This window comes from Dermacentor andersoni, chromosome 1, assembly GCF_023375885.2.
Source record: "Dermacentor andersoni chromosome 1, qqDerAnde1_hic_scaffold, whole genome shotgun sequence".
In the NCBI taxonomy this organism is placed as follows: Eukaryota; Metazoa; Arthropoda; class Arachnida; order Ixodida; family Ixodidae; genus Dermacentor; species Dermacentor andersoni.
Window position 1 is genome coordinate 335,223,451 of NC_092814.1, and position 18,736 is coordinate 335,242,186.

An 18,736-nucleotide genomic window follows, 5' to 3' on the forward strand; every position below is an offset into this window, starting at 1 on the left:
AAGCGCTTCTACGATCCCTCTATGCTAACTTATACTTAGATCACCAGGATGGCGGCTATTTTTCCGGGGGACAAATGTAACGAAGAAGAAGCGCCGGTTAGCCCGGCGCATCTCCAGTGTATGAAATGTAACGAACAAGTGCCGGTCAGTCAGGCGCATCACCAGCGCTTTACGCGCGGGGCTGGTTCGGACTGCTCGCAGGGTTTTGGCTACCACACCGAGTTTGACCTCTTACACCATGCGTACCCTGTCAATAAACACCTTGACAACATATATATATATATATATATATATATATATATATATATATATATATATCATTCCGGATTCATCTTAATATGGCCTCCGCAGCCGCTAATCGAACCGGGGACTTCGTGCTCAGCAGCAGAACACCCCGTTCTGCCGATGGGCCGCATAATGTTGCAAGTAGTTTTACAAATCACGTCAAAAAAGCTTCCGTGGTTTTACCTGGCCTAATCATGATTTGATTTTGAGCTGCACCGTGGTCGAGGACTCCCGGTTAATTTTTTACCACCAGGGGCTCTTTAATGTGCACCCAGTGCACGGGAAACGCGCGTTTCTGCATTTCATTCCGGTTGAAACGTGGCCGCCGTGGCCGGGATTCGATCCCGCGCCCTCGGGTATAGAAACACAAAGCCATCCTCCATGCCACCACCGTGGGTGCGCGCCGAAAAACGTGGGCACAGGAAAGGAGAACACCTTGAATCTGTAGTGTTTAGGTTTCATTACTAAGGTATTACTCATGTAAGCCTACCCTATAAACGCCGTTCAAAAAAAGAAGCACGCCCACCTGCTAGAATAGGAGAGAGAAAAAAAGCGAAAGCGAAGAGGAGGGCACACCCTATCACATTACATGTCGAGCAGAGTTCGACCATTAAAGATGAAAGTCATGTCCCGTAGTTTACAGGTTTGCAAGCCTCGTATAAGGTTGAAGCGCGACCTTTTCAGAAATCATAAAACGTTCAGCGTAGTTTGAGAAAGATTATGTTGCTTAAACTTGAGCAGCAGCGCAGGGCAACAATGGTGGAAGTTTGCCAAGCTAACAGCAACTCTTCAAGAGTTTTCTGCCGTACCAACAAGCCGGGAATGAAGCTAGGGCTCATCTCACGTCCTTGTTGAAAGCGATGTGGTTCACTAACGCACTGGATACGTAACTCGGTCAAGACATACCTACTGCAGGGGGTTAAAGCCGGGCCATGGGTTTGTCTGGGATGATGATCCCTCGGCAATACGTTCGTTGGAGTTTATTCGGGAGGGCATGTCATCTTGAGCCACGTGAGAAGCCTGCCTGCTGGTGCAGCCTAACTGTAAGAATATTTAGCTGTTCTGCTGGGAGGGGTTCGATGCCAGCATCACGCAAACTTTCTTTTAATCAAATACCGAAACGATACGAGAAAGTAACCTACCTACCTACCACTGGGTGCCTTCAATGAGGCAAGCAATCCGTGGCATTTAAAATATTTGCAATTGTGAAGTGTTGCTCGTTTGTCATATTGGAATATCTTGACTCGAACTTCAGGAAAACTCCACGTACCATATAACAGCTTTGCCAAGTAACTTATAAACTGGAACGTTAATTTTATCCATATTAAGGAATGGATGAACTCTGGTTCTGATAATATCCGTGTGTGCTTTAATGTGGTGTTACGTAGTTAATCTTATGTTTCAAAATTCTAAAACTTTCTTCCGTTTTGGTCAACTCTTCTTAGCAAGTTGTAGCGTCAAACCAATAACATTTCCCCAACAGTCACATTACCGATTCTATCAATTGCATCGTATTTAATTCGCACGTAGAAGCAAATATTTCTGCAGTTCATGACAATTTGTAGAAACGCATCAACTTAACCTCAAAGCGTGAAATAGGCACCCCGGTCATTTACAGATACGATAGCAGCGCCGCTGCTGATTTTCCGAGGTGCTGAAGCGTAACATTCAGCAGCACAACGTAGCGCCACACGTGGATGTAATAGGCGCAGTCGTCCGTTGCGGGTCTCAGAGCTGCGGGTTCAATTTCGTACAGTGCTATGGAAGGTGCTGCTTAATCAAGTGGAGAGAGATCCCACAGACAATAATGAGCCGACGCTCAGCCACTGCATCAGAAGTCGCCGAAAGCATCCTTATACGGAACTACGCGCACCTGATCTGCCTTTTGTTTTTCTTCGCGAAGCAGAAGCAAATAAAGCGGCCGGGTCAAGATTCACTAGCTTTATCTGATGGTTGATTGCTACAGTAAGAATTACGTTTCCGAAGTAAGCCAGCCCCACCGCAGTACAATATCGGCAGCTACAGTCGCCATCACGTGCGGGCTTGATAGCACTGCACGTAATTACTTGGATCGTTCCTCCGTCGAGGTCGCTGGGGCAGGAAAAATTGCGAGAGAGTGCGGTGCGCGCGCGTTGTCAGCGCGCTTGGGCGAGGCACCGCCGCAGTGCGCAGATACGTGCGAACGTTTTACTGCTCGTGCGTTTGCACGCGTCGTCGGACACTGACATTGCTGCACTGCTATGCACCGTAAACAGTGTCCGAGTACGGAGACAGACGGCGATTTGCGCACGTAGTGGCCGTTCCCCGATGCAACCAGGTTGGTTCGTGGTGAGCGTTGCTTATCTATCCTCCTAGTTTTCATAATGGGAAGATTTAAGCAGATATAGTGCGAAGGAATCCTGGAACATATAGTGTAGGAGACAGTAAATGTTAGTTTGGTGGATAGGTGACTCGGCAATATAGGGAACACGATCGGATTAACACATTTAAAATTAGTGTTATCAAACGAACTATGAACTATTGTTTCCCGCGTCAACTCTCCAAGGAGGTGCGTATTACGAGCAGTAAACAGCGCTAAAAAACAGGACGAAGAGTGGGGCACGGACCACAGCGCACTTGGATGTGAGTGAGCGCTGTGGTATGTGTCCCTCTCTACGTCCTGTTGCTTAGCGCTGTTTACTGCTCGTAATCATGTACCAACCAGCCAAAACGCGTACTCTTCTGAGGTGCGTATTAATTGTTGTTTTGAAGATAGGGGATACAAACTCGCAGATGGTTACCATCAATTAGCGGGCCTCTCATTTCACCTATTTTCATATATGTACACATATATGTGCGTGGATTTTTGTAATGATTGTGCATGAATTCGTTGACAATGCCACAGCTTCGCTTATTACTCGTTTTTGTTTAATTTAGAAAGTTGTTAAACTCATACCTGATCAAACACAATAAATTCAATAAATTTCGCAATATTCACCGCCTAAACGATTCGCGACATGTTTCAGCGTGCGTGTTCTTAAATCTATGTGATTATTGCTACTATCACTTACCACATGTAAATAATCATTACATGCTAAGTGGTTAGTGTTCGCAGTGATTACGCGGTATTGATCTTGTTAACTGGCTTGCCCATGTAGCGTGGTAAAGCTTCGTTGGTACGTTGCAATAGGGACCAGTGTATGAATAATGTGTCGAATACATCGCGTGATATAGCGTGCGATGTGGGAATGTGTTTGTAATTTCCCGCCCTATTCCTTTTACGATCATCTCGTTGGGTAGCTCGGTGGACGTGCGCTCGAGCCGGTGCATAGTCCTTCAGATTCCGAACGAGAGATTCTTTACCTAGGTCAAGATGATCGCGACTGTTTTCAACACGATACGCTTTCACAGGATAGAAAGCACTACTTGCAAGATTGTACCTGTAGCGTACTTTCTGCAAGGTGCTTATGGGTCGGTAAGCAGAATGAACTTATCTCTGCCACGGTTTTTGTCAATGGCCAGCGCAATCGCCACATCTTCAGCGCCACGCTAGTGTTTATGTGCATCAGGGTTGTGACTTATGGAGGACAGCTGCACTTTCAGGGTCAGAAGTACAGCCAACAAAGTTATCTATGGTTGCGGCTCGCTTGGGGCTCCTGCATCTATCAGCTCTTTTGCGACCATGAATTTTGAGCTTACTGCTTTGGCATCATATGACACGGTAACAACAGGTCCTGTAATTCGGCTGTCGACTTGTTAATAATTACGGTATTCATTCCATTAATTACTGTTAAATATTATGTGCTATATTGCCTTCGAGGAGACGCAATTTCGAAATTTTGTTGATTGCTTTTTATAACAAGGAAGGTGCACTAAATATGCTTGAACACTTCATTTCACAACCAGTCAAACTATGGTGGGCAAGCAGTCACGACGGTAGCAACCCCCAATGTAGACCACAAGGGAAGGTTTTTGCATAACATCCAGATTATGTCATAAGTAATAGCGATATGAAGCTTACCGTTGCCATAGCATTCAAATCACAAGTTGATAAAATACTAAGATGAAGCTTCTACCTTATGTAACACTCAACAGAGTGGGGATAGGGTTCACGCCCGTACAACCACCCCCGTTTATTTTTGGTATTCAGGTGAAATGTGTTCGAATTATTTCTCTTAAACAATTCCGTTCTCATGCATAATCAGCACAGCTATGACGGCGTTTAACTTACGCACAGTCAAGCTCGTGCGAAAAAAATAATATCCTGGGTCGGTTCATTTTTTTCTTTCTTGCTTTTCATTTTTGCAGGAACGGTTCCAAATGCCAGGTACAAAAATACGCCAGTGTGTCCTGCTTCTCCTTTGGTGCACCAGCGCGCATGGCGGCGATGTAGAACGAGCGACATCTCTCGGCACTGTATTGGGAAGGAAGTTGAGCTTGCTGAACACCATTGTCGAAGAGTACATCGGAATCCCTTATGCGGAGCCTCCATTAGGGGAACTGCGCTTTCGTCCTCCGCTTCCTTCGAGGCCATGGACGGACACATTCGACGCCACGACGGAAAGGACAGCTTGTCCGCAGCGACTTCTTCCGGGCCTCATGGCGGGCGACGTCACTTACACCGAGGATTGCCTCCGCCTCAATGTCTGGACGGCACTTCCGCAGCAATGCCTTGACACAGACCTGTCACCAGTCCTAGTGTGGATCCACGGAGGCGGTTTTTCGTACGGCAGTGCCTCCTACGATAATTACACGGGTTCAATCTTGGCCGCAAAAACGGGCCTCGTGGTGATCTCTATGAACTACCGCCTGGGGGCGCTGGGCTTCCTTGACGCGAGCTCGCCGGAATCTCCAGGCAACGTGGGGCTCATGGACCAGAACCTGGCTCTTCGCTGGATCAGGGACAATGCTGCATTTTTCGGCGGGGATTCCTCCAGAGTCACCCTTTTCGGTCAGAGCGCCGGAGCCCTGAGCGTTCACGGTCACATGCTGTCTCCCATGAGCAACGGTCTCTTCGTGAGAGCCGTCATGCTCAGTGGAGCATTGTATACCGTCGACTCTTACAACTCTCCATCGTACAGCCTACGCACGGGAGAGCGACTCGCCGTGCTGACAGGTTGCGCGGGTGGCGAAAAAAACCTCACTTCGCACCCGAACGAAGTTCTGAAGTGTCTGAGGGAAATTCCAGTCGATAAACTCGTCTTGGCCACTGCTGAAGCTGGCGCGTCGAACGCTTTTACGTTCCTCCCGACTTATCACAACGATTTCCTGCCTAAGGAACCCAGAAAAGCCGTCGACGCTGGTTTTGCCAGCCAAGTTGACCTCATCATCGGGACCACGTCGGATGAGTTGTCATCTGTCCTCCTTTACCCTCCTGTCAAGGAATTCCTACAAGAGAGACTGGATGGCGTCGAGAGCGACAGAATTAAGGGGTTTTTTAATGCTGCCATCGGCGCCTGCTTGAAGTCCCACATGCCGGGAGATGAAAAGCATTACGTGGCCAAGACGAAAGGTGCGAACAACGTTGCACTGACGAGGGCATACATGCAGTACATGTCGGACAGGATGCTTAACTGTCCTGCCCTATACGTGGCGCGCAAGCACGCCGCTGTGGGCAACAATGTGTTCTCTTACGTGTACGACTACACTTACGTGTCATCTGACTTGCCCTCTTGGATCGGTGCGCATCATGGTGCCGAACTGCCCTTTATTTTCGGCTTTCCTCTAATAGACATTCACGGCGTCGCCGACAAACACAGTGCCATGAGCGAAGCACTTATCAAGATTCTTGCATCGTTTGCCGAATCTGGGTGAGCGAAATTGTCTGCTGACTACTTTTCGAAGGTGGCGGGCGTCACGGAGAAATATTGTCTAACTGCAATAGAATCTTGAGTTTGCAGATCATGCATACATTGCCTTTATAAGTACTCCATTTAAATGCAAGGAAGTGACCACAATGGAAAAGAGATATGCAGATCGTACGCGCTGGGGAATCGATGTTATGCGAAGCATTTTGCAGGAAGGCTATCCAGTATCGTGGGGGGTTCCCCAAAGCGTTATCCGGTGTCATTCATATCATGACATTCACATCTTCAATGCACGTCATTCTTGTCACGTCATGTATGCCTGCATGTCATGTGACACACATGTCGTGACATTGATGTCATGCGTATAATGTTATGTCATTGACAATTTGAAAGCATTTGTACTCCCATGCATTTTATATATATGTATACACATTTAAAGAAACGGCCATGGTTGCTTCACGACCGCGAGCATGTCATGTCATGCCTTGCATATGCTGAGATATATCCAGTTAAAGGGAAGCTTAAACACTTTTCGAAAAAAAATGAGTTCCCTGCGGCATTCTACAGTTTTGAGTCCACTGAACACAAATATCTCGTTTAAAAAGGGCGGAAACAAACGCAAGCGGCTGTTTTTTGCAAGAAAACGCGCACCAGCGCCTGAGGGCATCGCGCGAACGCCATTGTTCCCCGTGATTGGTTGGGACCGCTGTGACGTCATTCACGGGGATCGCCGGTCGGCGCCGCGGTTTCAGAGCGTAGCACGCTGTTCTGTTCTGGCTTCACAGTTAAGTTGTAAACATTATGGAACGGTCTCGCTGTCTCGGAGAGCTTGTATTTTCGCCGTACATGTTCGAACCGACAGCCGATACAGAAAACGACGGCGGCAACGAGGGCAACGACAATGTTGAGTGTTCCAACAGCGAGAGCGATGTGTGCACCTTCTTGCGTTGTAAATTTTAGCTGGTACGTATCTCTTTTCACGTAGCTGCACGTTCCAATGACGGGAGAAAAAAACGCGCTAAAGTGTAACTGGGAACTTGCTGCTGGAAGAATGCCGAAGCACTAACATCTCATTAGATTGTAAACACGGGTGCAATTCCGCGATGTCAAGCACCTTGCCGCTGCTTGTCTAAAGTTCCGTGGTTTTTTTGTGTGTTACATGATCGCGAACATAAATGCCGCGTTTGGCTACTTCAAACTCTTCAACATTATCTGCCTGTGTCACACTGGCTTCTTGAAACTCTTGGATTGGTGATGGTAGTGGAACAGGTTCATCAGGAGCTCGGTCCTCAAGGTGCTCTGCTAGAACCTGAAAGCGTGCAAGGCATGGATGTCATGAATTTCAGCATATCATGCATATCAGCAAACATGACAACAGTTGGATTAATTACAGTAATTGAAATACTTTTTCAGTAATGTATGTGATGGATTAGTTGCCTAGTGATTTAGTAATGCGAAATATTTGGTGTCTGTAATTTTATGGCTAAGTAATTTATTAATTGCGTTAAATATGCACCACTGGGCTTTTCTGCGATTTCTGCCCCTTATATTAACAAAACAAAGAAGAAAATGTCAGAACTTTAAATTAATAGGTCTGTTCTTCCCAACCCCAGCAATTCATGTAAATTGAAAACCGTTTCACCTTCCTTTTAAAGAGCTGAGCTCGATCTCATGACGACCCCGGGCAACTACCCAGCGGCCCAAATATCAAGGCATGTCATGCATATCTTGCTACCATTTTAACTCTTTTTTACCTTCACTACAGGCTGAAGTCCCCTCTCAGCGATCTACAATTACGCTTGTCTTGAGCTAGCTGATTTCAACTTCCGTCTGGAAGTTTCTTAATTTCATCACCCCACCTAATTTTCTGCCGTTCTCGACTACGCTTGCCTGCCCTTTGCACCCATACTGTAACTCTAATAACCACCAACATATATCCAGTTAAAGAAACAGCCACGAGCATATCACGGCCACTTACGCATACCTAGTGGCGCGAGCTACTTTGGTAGCTAGTTTCACTGGGTCAGCGTAAGAGACTGCTTAGATACGCTAAAGGTATCTAAAGTAGGAAGAAATGCGTCACACAGTAAAAGGCGATATGTCGTCTCCACCTTCCAGGAGTCGAGCAAATGCGTTTAAATGTCCTTCAAATGAGGCGCACCATAAAGATGCTTAAGTGCTTTTTTTATGTTTTTTCTCGTTCAAATGTTACCTAAGCTTCGGTATGGCTGTTCGTAATCATACGGAAAGCAAATCATTAGCCGGTACGTAGTATATTGCAGGTTCTGGAATATGGTAATGCGGTTGTGTTTACCACTTTTACAGCCTAAGCTGTTACGGGCTCATTCGAATAGGCGTTGCCGTTGGCGATGTTGTCCGCCGCCGTCGCCGGTTTCCGTCGCAGCTATCGCTGGGAATGAGGCAAAATAAATTCCCGGTTCGCGCCACGATCGAACACGCGCCCGCTGCGTGGGAGTCAACTACTCTACTACTGAGCCACGCCAGCGGCTCGCGAGCTTTTGTGGAAACACGCCCTTTAAACGTGTGCTAGCGCGCGAAGAGGCCTGCGATGTGACATGCACGCTGCGTAGCCTCGATAAATGCACACTTGACATTGCAGTTGCATATTATTGCAGCAGGTGGCACACCATGTAGCAGTCGCATCACCCACCAAGTTAATCTGAAAATAAAGGGGAAGCACAGCGCAGCAATAATGAAACATAGAGCATTTTGGGGCCACAATGAATATGATGCGGCGCGCAACTGAAACGGAGTAATGGCACAAGCGCTAAAGTTCGCCAATGCCATTCTGGGCTCAAAATCGGATATATTGTCGGGTTTGGAAGTTAACCAAACGTCAGTAGGCTGGTTGGCTTTGGGAGCCCACGGCAGAACCATGAATGGATCAGTGCAGGGTGATATGGGTTTGACCTCGTTTGAAGTCAGGGAAGCGCAGAGCGAAATTAGTTTTGAAGAAAAGCTGAAGAAGATGGATCAAAATAAATGGGTTGCTTAAGTGCACAAGTATCTGTACCTAAAAAGCGTGTAGACTGAAGGGAGGACGAGGTCAAGAAATTTGGCAATCAAGTACAGGGTAATTGAAAGTGCAAATAGACAACGAGGAACCATCGAAAAGAAAATCAACAGAGACAGTGCATTAGATGTAAAGAATGGAAACAAAAAAGGGTGTGGAGGGTAATTATTTACGAGAAATTTACAAGAACGGGACGAAAAAAATTGGAAGGGAAAATCTGTACAATAACACAAATGGCTGTGCCTTGCTATTTGAGGCTCCAGCTGCTTGCCTAAGGATACAAACAACCCGGAGCAAATATTCGCAACTACACGCGGCATGTGTATGCTGCAACAAAAATCCAGAGACCACTCACCGCATCCTAATGCAATGCGATGGGATTCACCCGGCGAGACTCGTAGGTGACGTGCACCTTCCAGAAGATTTTGGATTTAGAGTGGATGGAAGCATCAAGCAGTCAGCAGTCTAGATAAGCAGGAGACGTTTAATGTATCGGTGAAAAAAAAGCAAAGGAGAGATTGATACGACCGTATCCCTTACAGGAATGGGTGGCCAGCCGTACAAGGTAGATAGGGAATTTAGGAACGTCTGCAGCCGGCATAGTTGGTACATGGCTTTTAGAAATGATTCTAAGCGCAAAAAATAAGACGCGGACATATCCTGTTGTCCGCGTTTTATTTTTTGCGCCTAAAACCATTTTTAAAAGTAGACAGAGAAGTTTTGAGGAATAGGAAAAAGTATAAAGAGCTGTATACGAAAATGTTAGAATGAAATGCATTATAGCAAACCTTAGTAAATAGAGCAGGCTAGATGATTATTTGTCAACGTCCCGTTTGAAACGGGATGCCAATAAATCATCATCACCAGCAGCAGCATAGGTAGCGGTACAAGGCATATAGAAGGTTCGAGGAAGAAAAAGATTATGATGATGTATAAAAATAGCCAAAATAAAAAAAAGCATATATGGGATATCTGAATAAATCAAGCAGACTAGGTGAGTCTTTGTCACTGCCCAAATTCAAAGGAGGTGGCAATAAATGTTTCTCCTCCTCATCATCATCATTAGCAACTTCATTAGGATCGCATTGCGCCACTTAAAAGATGTGCACCGCGTATTGTTGATACGTGCACACTTTGTATTGCAGTTGCATATTAATAAACACGATGGAACACCATGTAGCGGCCGCATAGGTAGTGGTACAAGGTATAGAAGGCTTGAGGGAGAAAAAAACGATTAACGAGATGTATACAAAAATACTAGAAGGAAAAAAACAAACATCGCCGCCAAAGCTCTCCTTACAGATGGTTAACCAGCGAAGCTGGAACGTGCGGCGCCGGTATTTATCACTCGTTTAATCCCGACGTTTCATTAAACGACGGCTTGATAGGCTGTCGGATCCTCGGTGCGCATTTGCTGCTCGATACGTGCAAACTTTGTATCGCAGTTGCGTCGTATTCCACCAGGTGTCCCGACATGTGGCAGTTCCATTTAGCAGATGCATGCAGCATCTAGGCGGACCTGGTTAAGTCAAGCAGGCTAGGTGACTATTTGTCACCGCCCAGTTTTAAATTGGATGTCAATAAATGACCATCATGATCCTCAATAGCATGGTTATCATGCTACGGGTCAAGGTATGTGACTTGTGCGCCGCGTAGTCAGGACACCTGTGTTTAAACAAATTAGTCTTAATTCATCAACTTCTCAACTATTACAATTACATGAAAAGTGTAACATTGTAAATCGTAAATTGTAAGTCTAAGTTGCCGAGCAACATGAAAAACTCCCGATGCAGCTTTATGTTGCTCAATACGTGCTACATAAAGGTGTTTTTCTTAGCGTGAAAGAAGGGCGCGAATACACACAAAGTGCCTCCAGCGGCCAGTCGCGCGGAAATTTTGCGTGCATTTGCGGGCTGCTATCAGGCTATACAGTACCAGTAACACTCACGACGATAAGGTGAGAGAGAATAGTCTAGAGGAACTTGAAATCCCACAAGTAACGCCGGAAGAGGTAAAGAACGCCTTGGGAGCTATGCAAAGGGGGAAGGCAGCTGGGGAGGATCAGGTAACAGCAGATTTGTTGAAGGATGGCGGGAACACTGTCCTAGAAAGATTGGCCGCCCTATATACACAATGCCTCATGACCTCGAACGTACCGGAATCTTGGAAGAACGCTAACATAATCCTAATCCATAAGAAAGGGGACGCCAAAGACTTGAAAAATTATAGACCGACCAGCTTACTGTCCGTTGCCTACAAAGTATATTTACTAAGGTAATCGCAAATAGAATCAGGAACACCTTAGACTTCCGTCAACCAAAGGACCAGGCAGGATTCCGTAAAAGCTACTCAACAATAGACCATATTCACACTATCAATCAGGTGATAGAAAAATGTGCGGAATATAACCAACCTTTATATATAGCTTTCATTGATTACGAGAAAGCGTTTGATTCAGTCGAAACCTCAGCAGTCATGGAGGCATTGCGGAATCAGGGTGTAGACGAGCCGTATGTAAAAATACTGGAAGATATCTATAGCGGCTCCACAGCCACCGTAGTCCTCCACAAAGAAAGCAACAAAATCCCAATAAAGAAAGGCGTCAGACAAGGAGATACGATCTCTCCAATGCTATTCACAGCATGTTTACAGGAGGTATTCAGAGACCTGGAGTGGGAAGAATTGCGGATAATAGTTGATGGAGAATACCTTAGCAACTTGCGATTCGCTGATGATATTGCCTTGCTTAGTAACTCAGGAGACCAATTGCAATGCATGCTCACTGACCTGGAGAGGCGAAGCAGAAGGGTGGGTCTAAAAATTAATCTGCAGAAAACTAATGTTTAACAGTCTCGGAAGAGAACAGCAGTTTACGATAGGTAGCGAGGCACTGGAAGTGGTAAGGGAATGCATCTACTTAGGGCAGGTAGTGACCACGGATCCGGATCATGAGACTGAAATAACCAGAAGAGTAAGAATGGGCTGGGGTGCGTTTGGCAGGCATTCTCAAATCATGAACAGCAGGTTGCCACTATCTCTCAAGAGGAAAGTGTATAACAGCTGTGTGTTACTAGTACTCACGTATGGGGCAGAAACCTGGAGGCTTACGAAAAGGGTTCTGCTGAAATTGAGGACGACGCAACGAGCTATGGAAAGAAGAATGATGGGTGTAACGTTAAGGGATAAGAAAAGAGCAGATTGGGTGAAGGAACAAACGCGGGTAAATGACATCTTAGTTGAAATCAAGAAAAAGAAATGGGCATGGGCCGGACATGTAAGGAGGAGGGAAGATAACCGATGGTCATTAAGGGTTACGGACTGGATTCCAAGGGAAGGGAAGCGTAGCAGGGGGCGGCAGAAAGTTAGGTGGGCGGATGACATTAAGACGTTTGCAGGGACAACATGGCCACAATTAGTACATGACCGGGGTAGTTGGAGAAGTATGGGAGAGGCCTTTGCCCTGCAGTGGGCGTAAGTAGGCTGATGATGATGTTGATGATCAGGCTCGCAAAAACATTTTATGTGTTACGTATTGAGCAGCAGAAAGCTGTATCAGGAGTATTTCAGGGCGCTCTACAATGTTCTCAATGACACTTTTCATCTAATTATAATAATTATAATGATAAGTCAATCAAATAAGACAAATCATCTAACGAAGTGGAATGAAAAAAAAATAATTTTAGTTTCTCCAAGCGACGGCAGACAACATTACCTTGCTGTTTTCCAGGTGTACGTGGCGTTCGTATATTTTTAAACTCTGGCTTAAGTTAGCTGGCACATCTATTATAAGGCGTTCTTAATAAAAGCTGAATAATAATAATTGTTCTAGTGTACTTGAACTTTGGGAAAGATTGGCAAGGCGGTAGAAACGGAGATTGCGAAAGAAAATGCGAAAAGCCTAAATGAAAAAAAAATGAAAGTGTTAAGTACTGTCAATCCATTATAAAGGCCAGTCACCATGAACAAAAGAATATTTAGGGGGACTGTGGCGGAACAGTTTGTTTAGCAGAAGTACGCACTAAAAAGTGTACTCCATATGACATGTATCTTGTCCCCTAACCAATAATCGTCATCCTTCTTGCGCTCATCCCTGTCTTTCCTTCCTTCCTCTCAATATTTCGCTGTCGTTTTGTTGGCGTTTCCTTTGTTGAAAACTCCGCGCTAGTTATTTTCCTGTAAATTATGCTACGCCACAGTGATAATGTACATACCATTCGTGACCTGGACGTACAGGGCGTGCAGCAATAAAGAAAGGAAAGCCGCGCCTGATAGATAACGCTTATTGGTTGGGGACAAGGTAAGTCCCCAAGGCGTGCAACCTCTTTTGAGAGCTTAGTTTTCTAAAAATGAGACTCGCATCATAAGTACCATGCTAGTGCTCATAATTTTGGTACTAATCTGATTCCTCCCAGGGATAAGCAAGAACAGCTCAAGGGTCTCCTCCACAAATTGAGGGACTTTTTTCGTCCTCATCAAGGATACGGCAAACACCTGTTGCTAAGCATCGCAAGATAACGGAGGAATGCATCCGGCCACTTCGTCAAAGCCCGTACCGAGTTCCGACAGGAGAGCGAGAGGCCATAAAGTAATAAGTCGATGAAACGCTGCGCTATCCAACGCATCTCATGTTGTCTTGGAGAAAAAGAATGATGGAACTCTGTGTTATTGCGTCAATTACCGTCGGCTCAACGAAGTCACGAAGAGGCACGTACAAGCCTTTCCACGGGTAGACGACGCACTGGACAGCTTCTGTAATGCAAAATACTTTTCTTCGATGGACCTCAAGACGGGCTACCGACAAATTGAAGTTGACGAGAGGGATCGAGAGAAAATCGCCTTTATCACTCCGGACGGCCTCTTTCAATTGAAGGTCATGCCGTTCAGCCTTTGCTAGGCTCCTGCAATGTTCCAGCGTGTAATGGACGCTGTGTTAGCTGGCTTGAAGTGGCAGACCGGCCTCGTCTACTTAGATGACGTCGTCGTTTTTTCTACAAGTTTCCGCGAGCACTTGATACGCCTTGAAACAGTACTAGAGACAATAAAGTCATCCGGACTCATTTTTAAATTGGAAAACTGTTACTTGGCATACGAAGAGCTGCTGTTCTTGGGTGACGTCATCAGCAAGTCTGGAGTACGGCCGACGCGCAGAAGACTGCTGCGATCGCAAAGTTTGAGCAGCCTATCGACAAGAAGGCCGTGCGTATTTTCCTTGGCATGTGTACCCACTACAGGCGCTTTGTCAAAGACTTTTCACGCATCGCTGAGACGCTGGTACGTGTAACTAAATGCGATGTTGAGATCACATGGGGAACGCCGGGGGCCGACGCATTTGAAGAACTCAAACGACGAACTCAGTCACCATCGGTACTTGCGCACTTCGACGAAGACGCCGACACAGAAATTTACACTGATGCAAGTAGCCTAGGCCTCGGTGCCGTCCTAGTCCAGCGGAAAGGCGGAGTTGAACAAGTGACAGCCTACGCTAGCCGACCGCTGTCAAAAGCGGAAGGCAATTAGTCTACGACCAAAAAGAAATGCCTCGACATCATTTCATCTACATCAAAATTCAGCCCTTATCTTTCCTGTTATGCTTGTAGCTTCTTATGATGGCGGAACCGACACGTGTACTTGTTTACCTTTCCCGGGGACCTCCTTTCACCGGCTAACAAATGTTAAACGTTATCTCTTAGTGCAGGGAGCGCCTGGATGTATCGGAAGTTTCTCGAATGCTATCGATGGTTCTATCCGTTGTCTGTTCTCACGGAACCTTGCGTTCTCTGATTGTATGAGCAGCACGAATTGTGTAATAGTTTCTGTATGTCACGCAGGCACCACCGATTACTCTGGAAGCTTGCATGACTGATGAATAAAAGCCGACGCGCTAGACCCACATATAAGATTTCGACAATCGCCGACTGTGTGCGCCGCTATCGTTGTGCTTTGAGTGTGGCCTGTTTTTGTGGGCACAGGTATGCCCAATAAAAAATTAAACTTTTGTTACTCTGTTTCACCGTCACAACTACGTGACAGTATGCTACAGCAGCTCAAAGAGCAGGCGCCAGCAGTCGTAATAGCGTAGATAATATTATCGAAAACTAACAAAAACGTTTCTAGGAATATCATCGTGAATACGTCCCATGTTTAAAAAAAATCAATGGCTTTGTAAATTTTACGTAAATGACACCGACTTGAAGAATGGAGCATCTCAATAAATAATGCAAGAACGTGTGATGTTAATATTTGCGTTAATCTTCGCGTTCCTCTCTCCACACCATACATTGGGCGCTGTGATGGACCTCCTGTTCGCTTTCGCTATGAGGTACTATTGTGCAGAGCAGTCAAGAAATGTCTGCCCAGTATGTAGATTTCGGTAGGAGTCAGTTGAATGGGTACTGAATTGTTCATTTACTAAGTAGATAAATATTGACAAGTTCTTGATCATCGCGCTGCTACCTAGGCAAGTTTTCGGAAGCGGGTCTAAGCATATGGGCTTCGTATATTTGCAGGACGTGGTTTTCTGTTGATAAGGGAGATGTAAGTAACTTCTCTAGCTGAGAGGAAAGGCGTCTCACTTGGCGGCAGCAGCACAGCGGCTGCGATACACGCTCTACATGGAAATGAGAGGAACGACGCTTCGAGTTGGCTGGAGAGCCTGCGAGTGCGTTAGATGTGGCATCGCGTTCGCACGCAGTCCTGGGATGCCCCTGGACGCTGCAGATGACGTTAGGTTAAGTCTCGGACGCCGCCGCCGTGCCTTTGCAGGCCTTCCCAATTGAATGGTGATTAGCGCGGTCCACCGAGTTTGGATAACGTTGTACACAATTGTACCCCAGTTTTATTGTCGTCGCTTCGCACTCGCGCGCTTAGTTGAAAGCGTCGGGGCCCCTTCGATGCTGTTTGTATCCAATTTTTGGGCCGCGGCTGTTGCATGCGTTGGCCATCAACGACCGCTACTGCTTTCTTTTGCGTAATATGGGCGGCGTATCAAATGGCCACGTGCAACTTCTAGCGCTTCCTGGACGACTATCTGCTGTTCATGGGGCCGGCCTAGTAGCCGTGTCCTCTCGAAACAATACACACGAATTGCGTGGCAGCGTTTTATCAAAGATGCGGGATCGCCTCCCATGCATTAGGGCACACAAGCGGTAACGGCGCCGATAACTTACTGTCACATTTCTGAACTCGAGTCCCAGCCCCTGTGCCTAAGAGCGAAAGTCCATAACACGCCGCCGAGACTAGACGGAGAGCGAGAGCGAAAGTGTCGGTCATCCAGCCTATCTTTTTGTGCCTTTCGTAATGTTTTATTGTTGTAACAAAGGCCGCGTGTCTGGTACGAGAGCTTCTCTAGCATTGGTCGCGCCGGTAGTGACAATCATATGCTACTGATTATAGTGCAACTCTTTGTACCAACATGCGGTTTAAAGGGTGATGTTTTGTGGTAAGGGCAGAGCGGAAGGTCGGGCTTGGCCCCGCGCAGGCACTCTAGCGTTTGTTTGAATAAAAATTATCTTCTTCATACAAAGGCTCTTCACGCACACTGCCTTTGGACCTTAAACACTTTACTTCGTCAAGTGGTGCTCAAGTCAGATTACAATAGATGGTCAAAAAATGAAAGAAACGTAGCTGCATAGGACAATGTTAGGTAGTATTACTATTTTATTTCTTTATTCTTCGTTGCATCGAATTGTACTAGACATATATGTACACATGCGATCAATCGATGTACAAGCCATGAACAGCTCATTCAAAGGTATGATGCTTACATTTAACAATCATTTCGGGGGATACATAGGTGTGGCGTGTCTTACTAGATGCAACCAATTATTCATTGACTATGCAAAATAAAATCATTACTTTAAACTCGACTAGAGCTTCTACTATATGCATAAATAGTTGTCGCTACAATAAAATAAAACATTAGGAGATCCTCTGTACATTAAATATAAGCCATTTGGTACGCCCTATGCTCCTTCGTTTTTCTTTTTGAAGTTGTGCAATCTGCTGTTTGAAATAGCAATCGGCTGTTGTCACCTACACGGTGCTGCGCATGCGCATTTGAGCTCAAGACTTGCTAGCGCTCGTTGGCGTCAGGACGTGTTTTTTTGGAAAGATTCATTAAAGACAATAAATTTTTGCGCGGTTTGTTCTCAAGTGCTACCATTGTACTCACTGTGATCGTTTTCGTTGTACCATCGGCTCGTTTAGGGGTATAGGCACTCGCATTTTCATACAGCTAGTTCAAACGAGATCCCGTATAAGTGCTCGGTTCGAAATAATTGTTGGAAGTCAGCATAGGGTGTAACGAATTTCCTTAGCGTCCTGGTCACGTTGAATGCTATTTAAATATGAAAGAATAATTGTTCACGCAGTTTCGGCAAAGGTGAAATGCTTTAGTTACACCGGCTGTGTCAACTTCTCGTTTCTTATTATTTTCAGGACTCCCGAGCTTCCCAGGGAAGATGAGTGGCCCAAGTACTGCGAGGACCGACCAATCACGGTGGTGCTCGCGCCTGGCAACTATTCGGACATACGGGGGTACCGGGGCGGGGAATGCGATTACTGGATGAAGTACCTCTGAGCTGAAGACCGTATTCACTGCGTCTATTAATTGTTGGGGCTCGGGGTAGGGTTTAGGCCAGGAATCCACCCGGCACAGGTATATGTACGTCTGGTCGTAGGAATGAAGGGAAAACGGTTTATTTTACATTATTTACACTGGTTCCAAATACGGAAGCCCATTCCATTTAGGGGCATATGAAATGTTCGCGTGCACATACGGCACGTCAGCACACTCCTAACTGCACCTAAAGTCTCTGTTTTTAAAACAGTCATCTTCCCTAGGAGACTAGGCTAAGGTATCTGATGACTATATCTCGGCCAATCACAATCGTTGAATCGGTCTCAAAATATCTCCCATGATATCGCATCGTTCCATCGGTCTCCGCCGTCTATGTTCCACCTTTGCCCCTGCATATGGCGCAAGCATTCTCAGATCATGAACAGCGGCTTGCCATTATCCCTCAAAAGGAAAGTGTATAAGAGCTGTGTCTTAGCAGTACTCACATACGGGGCAGAAATCTGGAGGCTTACGAAAAGAGTTCTACTTAAATTGAGGACGACGCAACGAGCTATGGGAAGAAGAATCATGGGTGTAACGTTAAGGGATAAGAAAAAAGCAGATTGGGTGAGGGAACAAATGGGAGTTAATGACATCTTAGTTGAAATCAATAAAATGAAATGTGGCTTGGGCAGGACATGTAATGAGGAGGGAAGATAACCGATGGTCATTAAGGGTTACGGACAGGATTCCAAGAGCAGAGAAGCGTAGCAAGGGGTGGCAGAAAGTTAGGTTGGCGGATGAAATTAAGAAGTTTGCAGGGACAACATGGCCACAATTAGCACATGACTGGCTGGGGTATTTGGAGTAGTATCGGAGAGGCCTGTGCCCTGCAGTGGGCGTAGCCAGGCTGATGATGACGATGTTAATGATGATGATGATGATTATGATGATGATGATGATGATGGCGCAAGCATGTAGCAATCTGGGAATACGAGGTTGAAGGCGTCCCCAGGAAGCTTTCGACGCTCGCCCCTTTCATCAATTAGTTCATCTTGTCAGGTTCAGGTTCAG

The 18,736-nt window shown here is 46.0% G+C and overlaps 2 protein-coding genes across 2 annotated transcripts; both read left to right on the plus strand.

Annotated features, from left to right (window-relative positions):
- Positions 1–666: 666 nt before the first annotated feature.
- Positions 667–5,377, plus strand: LOC140219363 (acetylcholinesterase-like). Its single transcript, XM_072289134.1, has 3 exons — positions 667–729; positions 4,726–5,299; positions 5,346–5,377. Exons 1-3 carry the CDS (start codon positions 667–669, stop codon positions 5,375–5,377), a joined length of 669 nt encoding a protein of 222 aa, XP_072145235.1.
- A 25-nt stretch (positions 5,378–5,402) lies between these two features.
- LOC126516811 (acetylcholinesterase-like) lies at positions 5,403–17,836 on the plus strand. Its single transcript, XM_050166914.3, has 2 exons — positions 5,403–6,074; positions 17,542–17,836. Exons 1-2 carry the CDS (start codon positions 5,737–5,739, stop codon positions 17,681–17,683), a joined length of 480 nt encoding a protein of 159 aa, XP_050022871.2. The 5' UTR covers positions 5,403–5,736; the 3' UTR covers positions 17,684–17,836.
- The last annotated feature ends 900 nt before the right edge of the window (positions 17,837–18,736 follow it).